This window comes from Orcinus orca, chromosome 16 (genome assembly GCF_937001465.1).
Source record: "Orcinus orca chromosome 16, mOrcOrc1.1, whole genome shotgun sequence".
Classification (NCBI taxonomy): domain Eukaryota; kingdom Metazoa; phylum Chordata; class Mammalia; order Artiodactyla; family Delphinidae; genus Orcinus; species Orcinus orca.
Genome location: NC_064574.1, coordinates 37,584,253 through 37,597,703, shown reverse-complemented (window position 1 = coordinate 37,597,703; position 13,451 = coordinate 37,584,253). Strand labels below are relative to the sequence as shown.

General features: G+C 40.9%; 1 protein-coding gene across 3 annotated transcripts in view; it reads right to left on the bottom strand.

The window, feature by feature from the left end:
- Positions 1–13,451, bottom strand: part of SNAP25 (synaptosome associated protein 25) — an 80,121-nt gene that overhangs the window by 29,520 nt on the left and 37,150 nt on the right. For all 3 annotated transcript variants that reach the window (XM_004276468.3, XM_004276467.3, XM_049699227.1), the window contains exon 2: positions 190–325. In XM_004276468.3, coding sequence (XP_004276516.1) covers positions 190–261 — 72 coding nt within the window. In that variant the 5' untranslated portion in view covers positions 262–325. The remainder of the gene's footprint in view (positions 1–189; positions 326–13,451) is intronic.

Here is a 13,451-nt window from a genome sequence, read left to right as displayed (position 1 = left end):
CAAGTTTTATAACCAACCCATTCCTGTGTGCAGAGCCCTTAGATATATAGGAAATCAAAGTCATACTCCTCCTGTTTTTGTTTTTTTTTTCTGAGACATGAGAAGAAGCCCTTTTCCCACCTCAACCTGAATAAGACAAACTACGCAGCTCTCCATCTTTTGCTCCCTTCCCAGGTCTCCATCCCTCACCTCATCAGCCAGCTGGTCAGCCCTTCGCTGCATCTCCTCCAGCTCATTGCGCATGTCCGCGTCTTCAGCCATGGTAGGGGTGGGGGTTGGCGGGGTGCCTGGGCTGGGGCGTCAGTGATGGGTTTGGCCACGGAACCTGGAAAGTAGCAGATTTGAAAATGTGAGAGCTTATATGTGTACAGGCAGGTGTGCTCAGCTAGGGGAAGGTCTCAACTGTCCATACTCTGTCTCCATGACTCATCTTCTGAGCTGTAAGCTGTACCCAGACAGGAGTCCGCAGAATGATGCTCTTTCTCCAAAAGCCACCATGAATACCTATTCGCCTACGTTACAATGGAGATGGATACCTGTCTGCCTATGAAATAATTTTTAAGACACACACCACTCAAGTTTGAAATGTCAGTAGGGAAGGATGTGGTTCCGTGTTAGAATACCTTTAACCTCCCACTTATTTATTTCTATTTTACTTTTTAACAGCTTTATTGAGGTATATTTGGCACACAATAAATCCCATATCTTTGAAGTATACAATGAGAAGTTTTGACAGATGCATCCTCCCAGGAAACCATGACCACAATTAAGAAAATAAACATATCCATCACCCCCAGAAGTTTCCTCATGCCTTTTATAATCCTACCCACCCTCCCATCCCATCTCACTGTAGCCCCGTGCCAAGACAACTGCTTATCTGCTTTCTGTCACTATGAATTAGTTTGCATTTCCTAGAATTTTATATGAATGGAAAGATACAGTGTGGATTATTTTTTTCTGGCTTCTTTCACCTAGCGTAATCATTTTGAGATTCACTCATGTTGTAGCATGTACTAATAGTGCATTCCTTCTTGCTGGTGAGTAGTATTCCATTGTATTTAGGGGCATTTAAAAGCAAAAGACAGAAAATCTTTCATCTCTTTCAGTTGTTATCAGAGGTTGCCAAGAGGGCTTATGTGGGTGTGCACAGGAATTTTTCTAAAGAAGGATGGGCCCTTGGTCCTGAAACGTGACCTGTGCATTTTTCTGGCTGCTCTCTTGAAATCCCGTTTAGTGCAACTTACAGTTAACCAGACTAGGCTCCCTCCAGAGCCTTTCTTTCCCTACCCACCTCCTCCATTCTGGCCACCAGAATATGTACTCATGATATGATGTAGAGTTTTAAATGCTTTGCGTTTTACTTAAACACAAGTCTCCATTTTAGAAATTAGGGATCTAGGAAACAGAATTTGGAAGAAATTTATACCAAGTCATTCCTAAACTTTGAGATGAGCAGAAACAAAATTCCTATATTCCTCTGAGTGACTGGGATCTGCCCTCCAGGATAAAATGGTGGACCAGAAATGCTGAGTAGATTGTGGGTCGTAGCTTTGATATCAGAAAGACGTAGTTGTACTGCTGGTTCTGGCACTCAGTTGCTGGGTGACTCTGGACAAGTTTATCGCTGTCTCTGAGCCCCAGCTTTCTCAACAGCGTAAATAATACCAGACTCATTGGCTTGTTGACGGGCATATATTATAGAAAGTTCTGATCAACCTTATTTGAAATGATGTGGGAGCTTAATATTCAGAAAGCTTGCTCATTCAGGATAAGCCTGTACCCTTTGCTAAGAGTGAAACAAATCCAGTGTTCGTTAATTAGCTTTCATTTACTGATGGCTGGGCAAGAGGCATGTTGCTGCAGTGCTGGTCACCCACGGAAGCCTGAAAACAGGGAAACCAACCGAGTGCCTGAATCTCCAGTCTCCAAGCAGCACCTCTCAAAGGATTTCCAGGTGGAGACAAACAAGAGCGCTTTCTCACCCTGTTCTCCATCTTCATATTTTGCTGCTGGGTTCCTTGGCAGAACTTCTTCCTTCAGTCTAAGCCAGCAAGTGACCTTTCCTTTTAATAGGCCAGTTTGTTAGAAGATAGAGGTCTTTGTGCTTTCAGACCTGTAGTGCTGTTGCTGTTTCCCACTCCTCTACGTCTGTTTGCAGATGGATGTGCCCCCAGAAATTCTTAAAGCATTTCCTGTCCACAGGGCACTGTATATTTGCTATAGACAGATACAGGGTGTGGTGTGTTTTCCTGTCTGTAGTTGTTTGTAGAATTTCCTTTGCCTGGAGTTTCCTGTGATAGGGTTTGTGTTTCCTGGACCATATTTTAAAACAAGAAATGATGCACGGGGCTTCCCTGGTGGCGCAGTGGTTGAGAGTCTGCCTGCCGATGCAGGGGACACGGGTTCGTGCCCCGGTCCAGGAAGATCCCACATGCTGCGGAGCGGCTGGGCCCGTGAGCCATGGCTGCTGAGTCTGCGTGTCCGGAGCCTGTGCTCCGCAACGGAGACGCCACAGCAGTGAGAGGCCCGCGTACCGCAAAAAAAAAAAAAAAAAAAAAAAAAAAAAAAGATGCACGGAGTACAATATAAAAGTGAATTTGCCTTTGATGGACAGAGTTTTAGGACTACAAGTCAGATTTAATCCATGTGATTAATCTGGGATGACCGTACAGCCCTCATAAAGATGCCTAATTTTCATGACCAGCTGACCAAGGTTCCTAGACTCAGCATCAGCACCGGGCCATTTGCATCAGAGACGGAGACGTCTGAGGATCTGTCGCTGTCGAGGTATGCGGTACAAAGTGGGTTGTCTACAGTTATCCCTTGATGGCAGGTGTAATTTGTAAAGCTCTCATTCTCATTCTGCATCCAAGTCTATTTGAGACCCACATTGGACACACAGCAGACGGGCTCTGGAGAAAACCCTTTCTCCCACATCAAGGGGCTTACTTATTTACATGAATTAGCCTAAGACTGCTTTCTCATGTAGAACCTGGACTCAAATATGGGGTTAGGGCTCAGGAACAGAAGGTGAGTGTGCGTATTTAGGTGTGTGCCTTTGATATACGAGGTTGACAGAGACATGGATGGCTATTATGCTGGGGACATCGGCTGTTAGTCCAAGTGCCATAGGGCAGGAATGTCATGGAAAAAGTGTAAGCAGAGTACGCCCTGAGCTAACATCTATTTCTCTTCCTGTTTCACACTTTAATTAAAAGAACAAACCTATATACATCAATACCCATCGGCTGAATTATCATAGAAAGCTGAAACCTACATCTTCGTGTCTCCCCACACCGCTAATCATTTGAACAAGGCTTCTGTAGGACAGATCCCTCTCTTCTTGTAGACCCTGCCTGCTTTCTGGTGGAGATATGCTTTCAAATTCAACAGAAGTTTATTAAAGACTCACTATGTTCAAAAAGCCCAAAGAAGAACACAGGGACTTTATAAACCAAGTCTGACAACTCTCCTTAATTATTAATAAAATCACACTAACACTTAATGAGGGCTACTCTTCGTAGGGCGCTGTTTTCAATGTTTTCACATAATAACTAATGTAAACCTTAAATGACATGTGGTATGCATCCTGTTAGTATCCCTACTTGGTAGATCAGGAAACAGGCTTAGAGGTAACTCTCTGCTGACACACAGATAAGTTTCAGATCATGAGTTTGGGTCATTTTCAAAAACATATTTTCAAAGCATATTTATTCTCAAAGCAAGTTGTGTGGATATTTTGTCTTTTAATTAAAAACTGGAAGTGATTTTATTTTTAGTTTCATTTATATACCGGAAAATAATGTAGTGGTCTGACAAGTACATCTCTTTTTTAATTGAAGTATAGTTGATTTACAATGTTTCAAGTGTACAGCAAAGTGATTCAGAACATATATATACATATATTCTTTTTCAGATTCTTTTCCATTATAGGTTATTACAAGATATTGAATATAATTCCCTGTGCTATACAGTGGGTCCTTGTTGTTTATCTACTTTATATTTAGTAACATGTATCTGTTAATCACAAATTCCTAATTTATCCCTCCACCCCCCTTCCACCTTTGGTAACCATTAATTTTGTTCTATGTCTGTGAGTCTATTTCTGTTTTGTAAATAAATTTATTTGTATCATTTTTTAAGATCCCACATATAAGTGATATCATAGGATATTTGTCTTTCTCTGCCTGACATTTCACTTAGTATAATAATCTCTAGGTCCATTCATGTTGCTGCAAATGGCATTATTTCATTCTTTTTTATGGCTGAGTAATATTCCACTGTGTGTGTGTGTGTGTGTGTGTGTGTGTGTGTGTGTGTATACACACCACATCTTTATCCATTCATCTGATGATGGACATTTAGGCTGCTTTCATGTCCTGGCTATTATAAATAGTGCTGCTATGAATATTGGGGTGCAGGTATCTTTTTGAATTAGAGTTTCTATCTTTTCTGGATATATGCCCAGGAGTGGGATTGCTGGATCATATGGTAACTCTGTTTTTATTTTTTAAGGAACCTGACAAGTACATCTCAAGTATATCCCAACTTTTGATATTATTTATCATCCCTACTTATGTTGTTAATTTCCAATTCTTTTTTTCCCTTGCATTTATTCTTACTTTATTTCTCTTTTCTTCCTAAGATGTGTTATCATATTGTTCCTTTTCTATCTTCTTGAATTGATAAAAGATTCATTTTACATTTTTTTCTTATTTTTGGTACAGTATACTACTTACTGCTATAAATTGTCCTCTGTGTGTTACTATGGCCCTATCCTACATGTTTAGGCATATAGAATGGTCTTTGTTATTTATTTCTAAGTAGTTTTAGATTTCAGTTTTAATTTCTTCTATAACTCAGGAGTTATTTGAAAATATGATTTTAAAATTTAAATAAGAAGGTTTTTTTTTTGGTAATTTCTAATTTTATTTTCATTATGGTCAGTGAAGGGGACCCACATGATTTCTGCTTTTTGAAATCTGGTGAGATTTCCTTTGCACCCTAACATATGACCAATTTCTGAGAATGTTTAATTTGTGTTTGAAAAGAAATTCTATTCCATATTTGACTCTGTCTAGCTACCTACCTACATCAAATTGAGCTGAAAAGGAAGGTGTGTTATTCAAACTCTCCGAAATCCTTACTCAACCTGATCTATTGACTTCTGTGTATTCAAATTCTCCATAGGAACTATAGTTTTATCAATTGCATCTTATATTTCAGCCCATTTTTTGTTTTTCTATTTTACAGCTAGGTTGTCATACTAATAGACCCCTAATGGCTACACATTCATGGTGGATTGTAACTTTTATCAATATTAAAGAATAATATTGTACCTGTATACCCCATTTCATTATCTTATTTACATTACACAATTCTGGTCAAACTCAAGGGATTGGAGTATATGTCTTAGCCTATCCCTTTCATCTTCACAAAACAAACCCAACAGCAACAACAACAACAACAAACCAGTATCACACATCTAAACTGTGGGAGGTCTCATTTGGCTCATGACTCAGAATCTAACAGAGAGGGAAGCCACCTGTTTTCTCTGGGCTTTCGTCCTCACCTGTAGAAGGAGCCATCTCTTGGATGTGTTTGGAGGAAGGTCTCTTTCCCCAACTGTGATGGTACGAGAATGTGATCAAGGATGGGCCTAGTGCTATTACTTTCACTGGTGAAATTTCTCCTTGAGGTTAATGCAACTGTAAGACTCAAAGTGCTCATTCTTTTTTTTTTGAAAAATTTTTATTAGAGTATAACTGATTTAAAATGTTGTGTTAGTTTCTGCTGTACAGCAAAGTGAATCAGTTATACATATACACATATCCACTCTTAAGATTCTTTTCCCTTATAGGTCATTACAGAGTACTGAGAAGAGTTCCCTGTGCTATACAGTCGGTTCTTATTAGTTATCTATTTTATATATGGTAGTATGTATACGTCAATCCCAATCTCTCAATTTATCCCTCCCCACCCCCTTTTCCCCCTGGTAAGCATAACTTTTTCTACATCTGTGACTCTATTTCTGTTTTGTAAATAAGTTCATTTGTACCACTTTTTTAAGACCCAGGCTTCTTAAAGATTGCTCAGAATTACCCACTGATCAAAATCGATTAGGCAGATGGTTCCCAACCCTGGCTGCACAGTGGAATCAATCACAAAGTGTTCATTCTAAGGGAAGGGTGAGCACAGTTACTGCTGCTGAGATAAGTCCCTAAGTTTCCTCAAGCACATCAGAAGCATTATTTATTGTGAATTATCCGAATTAGGCCTAGGTTTGAAGCAGCCTTTCTCGATTAAGATAAATCAGCTGCACTTATCCAACATTCTGTGTCACATAACTCTTGTCAAAATATTAGGTGTGGACTTCCCTGGTGACACAGTGGTTAAGAATCCACCTACCAATACAGGGGACACAGGTTAGATCCCTGGTCCAGGAAGATCCCACATACCGTGGAGCAAATAAGCCCGTGCACCACAACTACTGAGGCTGCGTGCCTAGAGCCCATGCTCCGCAAAACATATTTTCAAAGCATATTTATTCTCAAAGCAAGTTGTGTGGATATTTTGTCTTTTAATTAAAAACTGGACTCAAAGAGAAGCCACCACAATGAAAAGCCCATGCACCGCAACGACGAGTAGCCCCCGCTCGCAACAACTAGAGAAAGCCTACGTGCAGGAAAGAAGACCCAATACGGCCACATATATGTGTATATATATATATATATATATATACACATATGTGTGTGTGTGTGTGTGTGTGTGTATATATATATATATATATATATATATATTAGGCATAGTAATAGTCATTTATTGACAACTTGCTATGTGATAGGAATCAAACCAGGAACTTTATATAAAACTTGAGGGTTTATATAGGATCCCCCAAACCTTTGCTATTCCAAGTGTGGTCCTCAGACCAGCAGAATTAGCTTCACTTGGGAGCTTGTTAGAGATGCAGAATCTTAGGCTCCACCCCAGACCTCCTGAATCAGATCATCTACTGCACAAGATCACTGAGCATCAGAAGTTTGAGAAGTGCTGCCCTAAACCACATTATCTCCATGTTAAATGAAAAGAATGAAGTAGAAGTTGATAACCAACCAAGATCACAGAGCTGCAGTGGAAGAGGCTGAGAGCCCCACCTTGGGAGCCTGACTCTGCCTGTCCCTCCACCCAGCACTGCATGCTGTTACTTCACTCTGCCCCTTCTATACGACCTGCAGACTTCCAGCAGCATTTTCTTCCCAAGAAGCTGAGAGCTCCATGGGGTCATGGGTTCTAAATGTCTCACAACAGAGTCTTGTACTCGGAGGGTGGACAAACTGGCTGATTTCCATGAGATTAAGTATTTCATTCAGAAAGCAAAGGGGAGATGCTTATCAGAAAAAGCACACTGGAGACTTTCCATCTTCCCCAAATAATAGAGTCTGTGAAGGCTAAGACTTATTATTTAAGATCATTAGAGCTCAAAAGGGAGAAAACATTGAGGATTTTGAATGCTGGAGACTCTATGGATGGTCCTGATAAATTCTTCTTCTTCTTCTTCTGAAAATGATGATAATTAAAGTTCATGTCTTAATGCTAAAACTAAGGACCTGAGCAAAGAATAATTTTAGCAGGTAACAGGTAGCAAGGTTCTGTTGGCACTTCTATGGTTAAAAATTGCCATTTCTTAACTCTGCTGTGTTCATGGTTGTATAAGTTCTTCAAAGTGTGGACTGGACTTGGCTCCCTGTGACTCTACTTTGAACATTCTTGTGCATGAAATTCAACGTCCTCTTTTCACTACTGGTTTTAATAAATTTCTTAGTTGAATGAAAAGAGCATCTTTCAAATATGAAGAATAAGTGACTCATAAATGAACTGATTTACTATCTTACATACATTTTATGTCCATTATGTGGTTCACAGATAAGTCTCAAGTGACTTAGGGCTTCTCGGTAGTGTGATCTGAGGTCTCCTTGCATCTAAAACATTTTAGTTGCTTATTAAAATACATATTCCCAGTCACACCACCAATGAAAAGAGATCTATGAAGATGGGGCTGGAATTTGCATTTTTGACAAAACCACAAGTCCTTCTTATGTGCCCAGAAAGGGAGAATCCATGTGCAGCATCACGTAAGGCCAAAGGGCTTTGCAAGTATCCAGTGGGCTGACAGACCTATGATAAAGCCATCTAGAAATACAAGTACATGGTTGTCCAGCATTTAGGAGGCCATCTTGATCTGAGATGGCAGCCTTCTTTTCTCCCCACCATGTTCTCCTCAATATTTGATGGCATAGTATGTGCTGGGTTAAACACCATGAATGCATTCCCTATAAAAGAATTTTGCTTAAGAACCATCTCAAGTGACAAATATTTCAACCAGCTCACAGAATTGTCATTGTCTCCGTTAGTGTTTCTGAGGGATGGCACTGACCACCATTAGAGCCCAATTCTTTTCAAACTTGGCTTATTTATTTTCTAAACCACTGCACCCCACCCCATTCCTAAATGGGACTCTATGTTTGTACATCTGGATATATAAACAGATACAGTCCTGATCTGGTTTCTTTTGATAAGGTAAGTCCAGCTTCTCCAATGAGCCCCTTCCGTGGGCTATTCTGGGATTAATGACAGCATGGCTGACAGGCAGCTTTGCCTTGGTTTTTGCTTTTTACTGACCTGGGTAGGGGTGGCCTGGCATTTCAATGCAGCCAGCTTTGGCATCTCTTAATTGCAACAGGGCAGCCAGCCACAACCAACATTGATTATGCCTAAATTTCCCCTTTTCAGAAATGCCAGTGTTTCCTTTGTCTGTTTTGCAAATGTGGCCAAATGGTTATTTAGCACTGAGGTTTGTATTATGCAGCAGTTCCTGATTGTTTACTTGGGAGCCAAGCACAGAGGACTCACTGACCAGAAGAGAGGGAAAGGCAGAACTGAACCTCATCTCATTTACCCTGATCATAGTCAAAGCCAGCCAGAATAACTTGTTCATCCATTTAACCAATATTTACTGAGCACTATGGGTTAGTGCAGCCACATCTGGCTTGCAGCTGGAGGGGAATGGCTGCCTCTAAATGGTGGCCATAGGAGCTTGAGCTGGAAGGCTTTGCTTTCAGTTCTCCTCCTCCATCTTGCCTTAAGAGAGAACTGATGAAAATGTTTGTATCCCAAGGTACCTGGCTTGGTTCCTGAGGGAAGAATGATATCCATGTAAGACTAACACTTGGCCACATGAAAAACAAAATGCCCTAAATAAAATGATTCCACTCAGGAGTGCAAGAACATATAGAATCCAAGACCAGGCAGAAATACCCTCCTTCTCATCGAAACAAATTCTTTTTGTGCCCACATGACCAATCAACAGAAGGAAGCTGCTGTATGTTCCGGCTGCTGATAACTTGCTTTCAGTTGTAGATGCTGTTGGCGCTCTGCTTGGCATCCCCAGGATTTCCCTCACTTGGTTCCATGGGGTCATCCCCCAATTTCTGCATATTTTACTCTGACTCATGCATGTGACCCTCTTTGTAAAACTGCCTTAATGCTGCTTCACCTGATCCACTGAGAGCTGCAAGTCCCTGGGTCTCTCCAGGGCAGACCCATAGCTGGTGACCTGCTGGCTCAGGAGTACAGAAGCCCAGCTTTTTTTTTTTTTTTTGGCCTTAAGGTGAGACACACCATGAGATGCAGTGGACACTCCGAAAGTTCTCTCGAGGTCATGCCAAAGCTAGGACCTCGCCTGCCATTGCTCTACTGCCTGGCTTCCTCTCCGCCTTGCTGTCCTCTTCCTCCCTCTCCCTTTCTGGTTTCTCCTGGTAGCGCCTTCTTAATAAAACACTTGCACACAAATACTTGTCTAAGCGTCGGCTTCTCAAGAACCCAACCTAAGACAACTTCCATTGGCTTGTGAGCTATACTTTATCAGGTACAGATGATTGCAAATCAGGTACTGAAAGAATTAACAAATCACTGCATTAGGAAAGGTTGGGGGAGAACAAAAATTCCCTGTGTTCCCAGTCCTGCCAAACAATATGGGAAGTCCTGGCTGGACTTCATTGGATTTGAACACTCCACATCCAAAATATCACAGAGTGGTTAGACTTGAGGGTTATTGGAGCATCATCCTCACAGAGGGAAGGGAAACTCAAGGGTGGAGTAGTTTGTTGGTGGCTGCATCATCACCTGGAACCCACTTCTTTTAACTCAAGAGCTAGGGTTCATCTTAAGGTATCACTGAAACAGGAAATATCAGAAAACTCGGGAGGGAGGAACCCGTCTTGTCTGTGCACATTGACTGTTTTCAGAACGTATAAACAATAGCATGACTAAGGCCAATATGCCCTGTGCTCTTTTCCCACTGTTGATTTGAGGCAACCACTCTTTTTATCTGCCATGATATCATCCCTCCACTAACAAGACCCAAACTCTAGTTTCTTCTGGCTTGGGTCTTTTTGGTGGGTACTGGTCTTGGCATAGAATGTTTTCTTTCCTCAATTGAAAGGAGGCATGTGAGCTGTATGCGGTTTATCAAAGAATCAGTAGTGTTTGCGTTGCTAAACTAATTGAGTTTCAGCATTTTCTGTTATTTTCCTTCCTCCTGGAGACATGACGAATAGCTTAACAGGCAAATGACACTGGTTACCATGATCTCTGTTTTCCTAGGAAAGGTACTCATGGTGAAGACACCCAAGGCCAGGTCCTCCATATCACAGACCTATTATCCTTGTGAATAGTTTATCCAAAACCCTAGGCTTCCTGTGCCTTCAGAATTTAAGCAAAAATGCACACCAGGTTATTAACTTGATCTTTTTCAAAAATTGATTTCAATGGACTCACCTTTCAAACTTAGCCTTGTTCTAAGTAATAATGTCTCTAAAATCAGAAGTTTTGTATTTTCTTTAATAGACATTAAAATAGACACATGACTATTAAAATCTTAAGGAACAAACGTTTTTCATTATCCTCTTCAGCTCACTTGGAGAGCCATCAAGGGTGTGTGTGTGTTATCTTTGGGAATTCACTCACCCACTCACATTCTTGTCTGTATTTCCACATGTCTGACCCATGTAGAGGGGTCAGAGATAGGCAAGAGAAGCTTGGCAAAAAGGGGTTCTGAGAGCATGGATGTAGAATATTTGGGGTGTGTGTGAGTATGAGTGTGTGTCTGTGTGTGTAAGTACCTTTATCCTGGAATCCGGGAGCCCACAGAACAAGCGATATCTATCAAAATTCATACTCATTAATTTGTGGTTAACTTGAAGTTGGGAGGAGTACAGGGTGGTCAAGAGCTTTGACATATTACAAAGGAAGGTATGAGAATGTTTAGCTGGGAGAAAAGAAAGCAGAACAAGACTTAATGGTTACCACAAGGAAGAGACATGATGACTGTCTTTGTGAACCCAGAGGCCCACCTTCCTGAAACAGCTACTACAAGTGTTTCCGTGTCCTTTATCTGTGATCTACTGGGAGGTTTGCTAATTAACATAATGGATGTTAGGGATGCTTTTTAACTGGTGAATTGAGTGTTCAAATTAGGGTAATTGGCTAGAAATGTAGGCACTAACATCCCACTTAATATGAATTGTATGTGTGTGTGTGTGTGTGTGTATACTCACTCAGTCCAGACCTACTCATTGGCTTAAGGCTGAAGTTTGGTCCTTGATTCTGTTATGGTTAGGGAATTGTCTTGCCCACTGATTCTCATCTGGAGAGTTTACTAAAACTCAGCTTGCTAATGCAGTATGTGATTCCAGAACAGGGTCTGATAATTTACATTTCTAAGAAATTCTCAGGTGATAACTGTTGCTGATGGTTCACGGAACACTCTTTGGGAATCACTGTTGTGGTCTGACTATAAGGTCACCTGAATCCTCCTACTAGAATATTTTTGCAGCTTCCCTAATTAAGCCTTTTCTGCAAGGTTCTTACTGGAGTGTCAAAAAGAACAGAAAGCTGGGACATTGTACTGGTAGAACAGGTTGTCCAACTAGGATTGTGTCTTCTTTCTAATAAATATTTGCATGAAGGGAAGACTTCATCCTGAATCTTGTTTTCCTTATAACATAATATCTAGTTTCAAAGTCATGGGAGAAGAGACCCACAAGCATCACCTACTCTAACTAGTAGAAGCTGCGGCTATCTATGAAATAATTACTGAGAGTTACCAAACTGTGAGAAGACAATTTGCAACAGACTCCAAGGAACAAAACCATCAGCACTGGGGGCAAGTTACAGGAAAGTAGAGTTTGGCTCAGTAAAGAACCTTGGAGCCATCTGTCCAAAGTCTGAGTTGGACACCTTGGATGAAGTGAGTTCCTGTTCTTGGAAATATTCAGGAGAAAGCTGGTGGCCTATGGTCAACAGGTTCAGTTAAGAGAGGGGACACTGGATCAAGCAATATGTAAATTCCTTTCCAAACCTGAGGTCTCCGGCTCTATAAAGGATGTCAAAGTGGATTTATGATGTTGATGCTTCAAGGCCAGGCCCGTTGCAAGAGTGGGGTCTTTGCAGCCATGGCAATTGGGATTCACTGAGTGGCAGCACCATCGGCCTCTCCGTATTAAAGGATCCTTTGTGGGTAGAAACCAGAAACATATTTCCCAAGTGAACAAGCTCCCAGGAAGGGGCTGATTCATTTGCAAAGTCTGCTTTATGGAAGTGAGAACCAAAAATGCCAACCTAATGATTATTTCTTAAATTCATTGACAATCTCATATCCAATGACACAGGCATTCGCCCTGGGCTTTATAAGTTTCACCTCTGATGAAGATAATGTGTTTTTTGTTTTTCGGGTTTTTTTGGCCTTAGATAACAGTTCTGTTCTGTCTCTCCTTGAAGCAGCCAGCACCTTCAAAAACAATCCCGCTCCAAAACACACCCATCATGGACCAAGCTACTGGGCGGTTAAGCTAAGAAACTCGCAGAAAATTACTTGCTCTAGAAATGAATTCACTGCAGGGTTTCTTTAAATAGCAAAGCTCCTAGCTTACATTCTAGCATTTTCCAGATCATTAAGTGTTTGACAGAGAGAGGGTGAACAAAAGATTAAAAAGTCTGGCCAAAGCACCAGGAATCTCAGCTAAAGGCAGAAGGGCTCTAAATGATGTGATTTGTAAAATGAGAATTTACTCAAATCTCCAGTTGCTTATGATAAGTAACCAGTGTATAAATTTGATTTCTTCAATTACTCAATTTGGCATTCAGTAACATTAATATGGAGTAGATTTAAAAGGCACTTTGGACTAAATCTTGTGGGTGGAGGGCCCGGGAATTTTTTTTTTTTGCATGTACTGAGACCATAGGAGGGAAGGAAGCTTCCTGTGACCAAGTGCTAAGATGTTATGCCGGATAAATCCCCACTCAATGTGAGTTTCCAATGTTCGCTTCTATCATTGTATCTGTGTTTAATCATGGACAGTTTCAATATACAATTCCAAAAAGTTAAAAACATG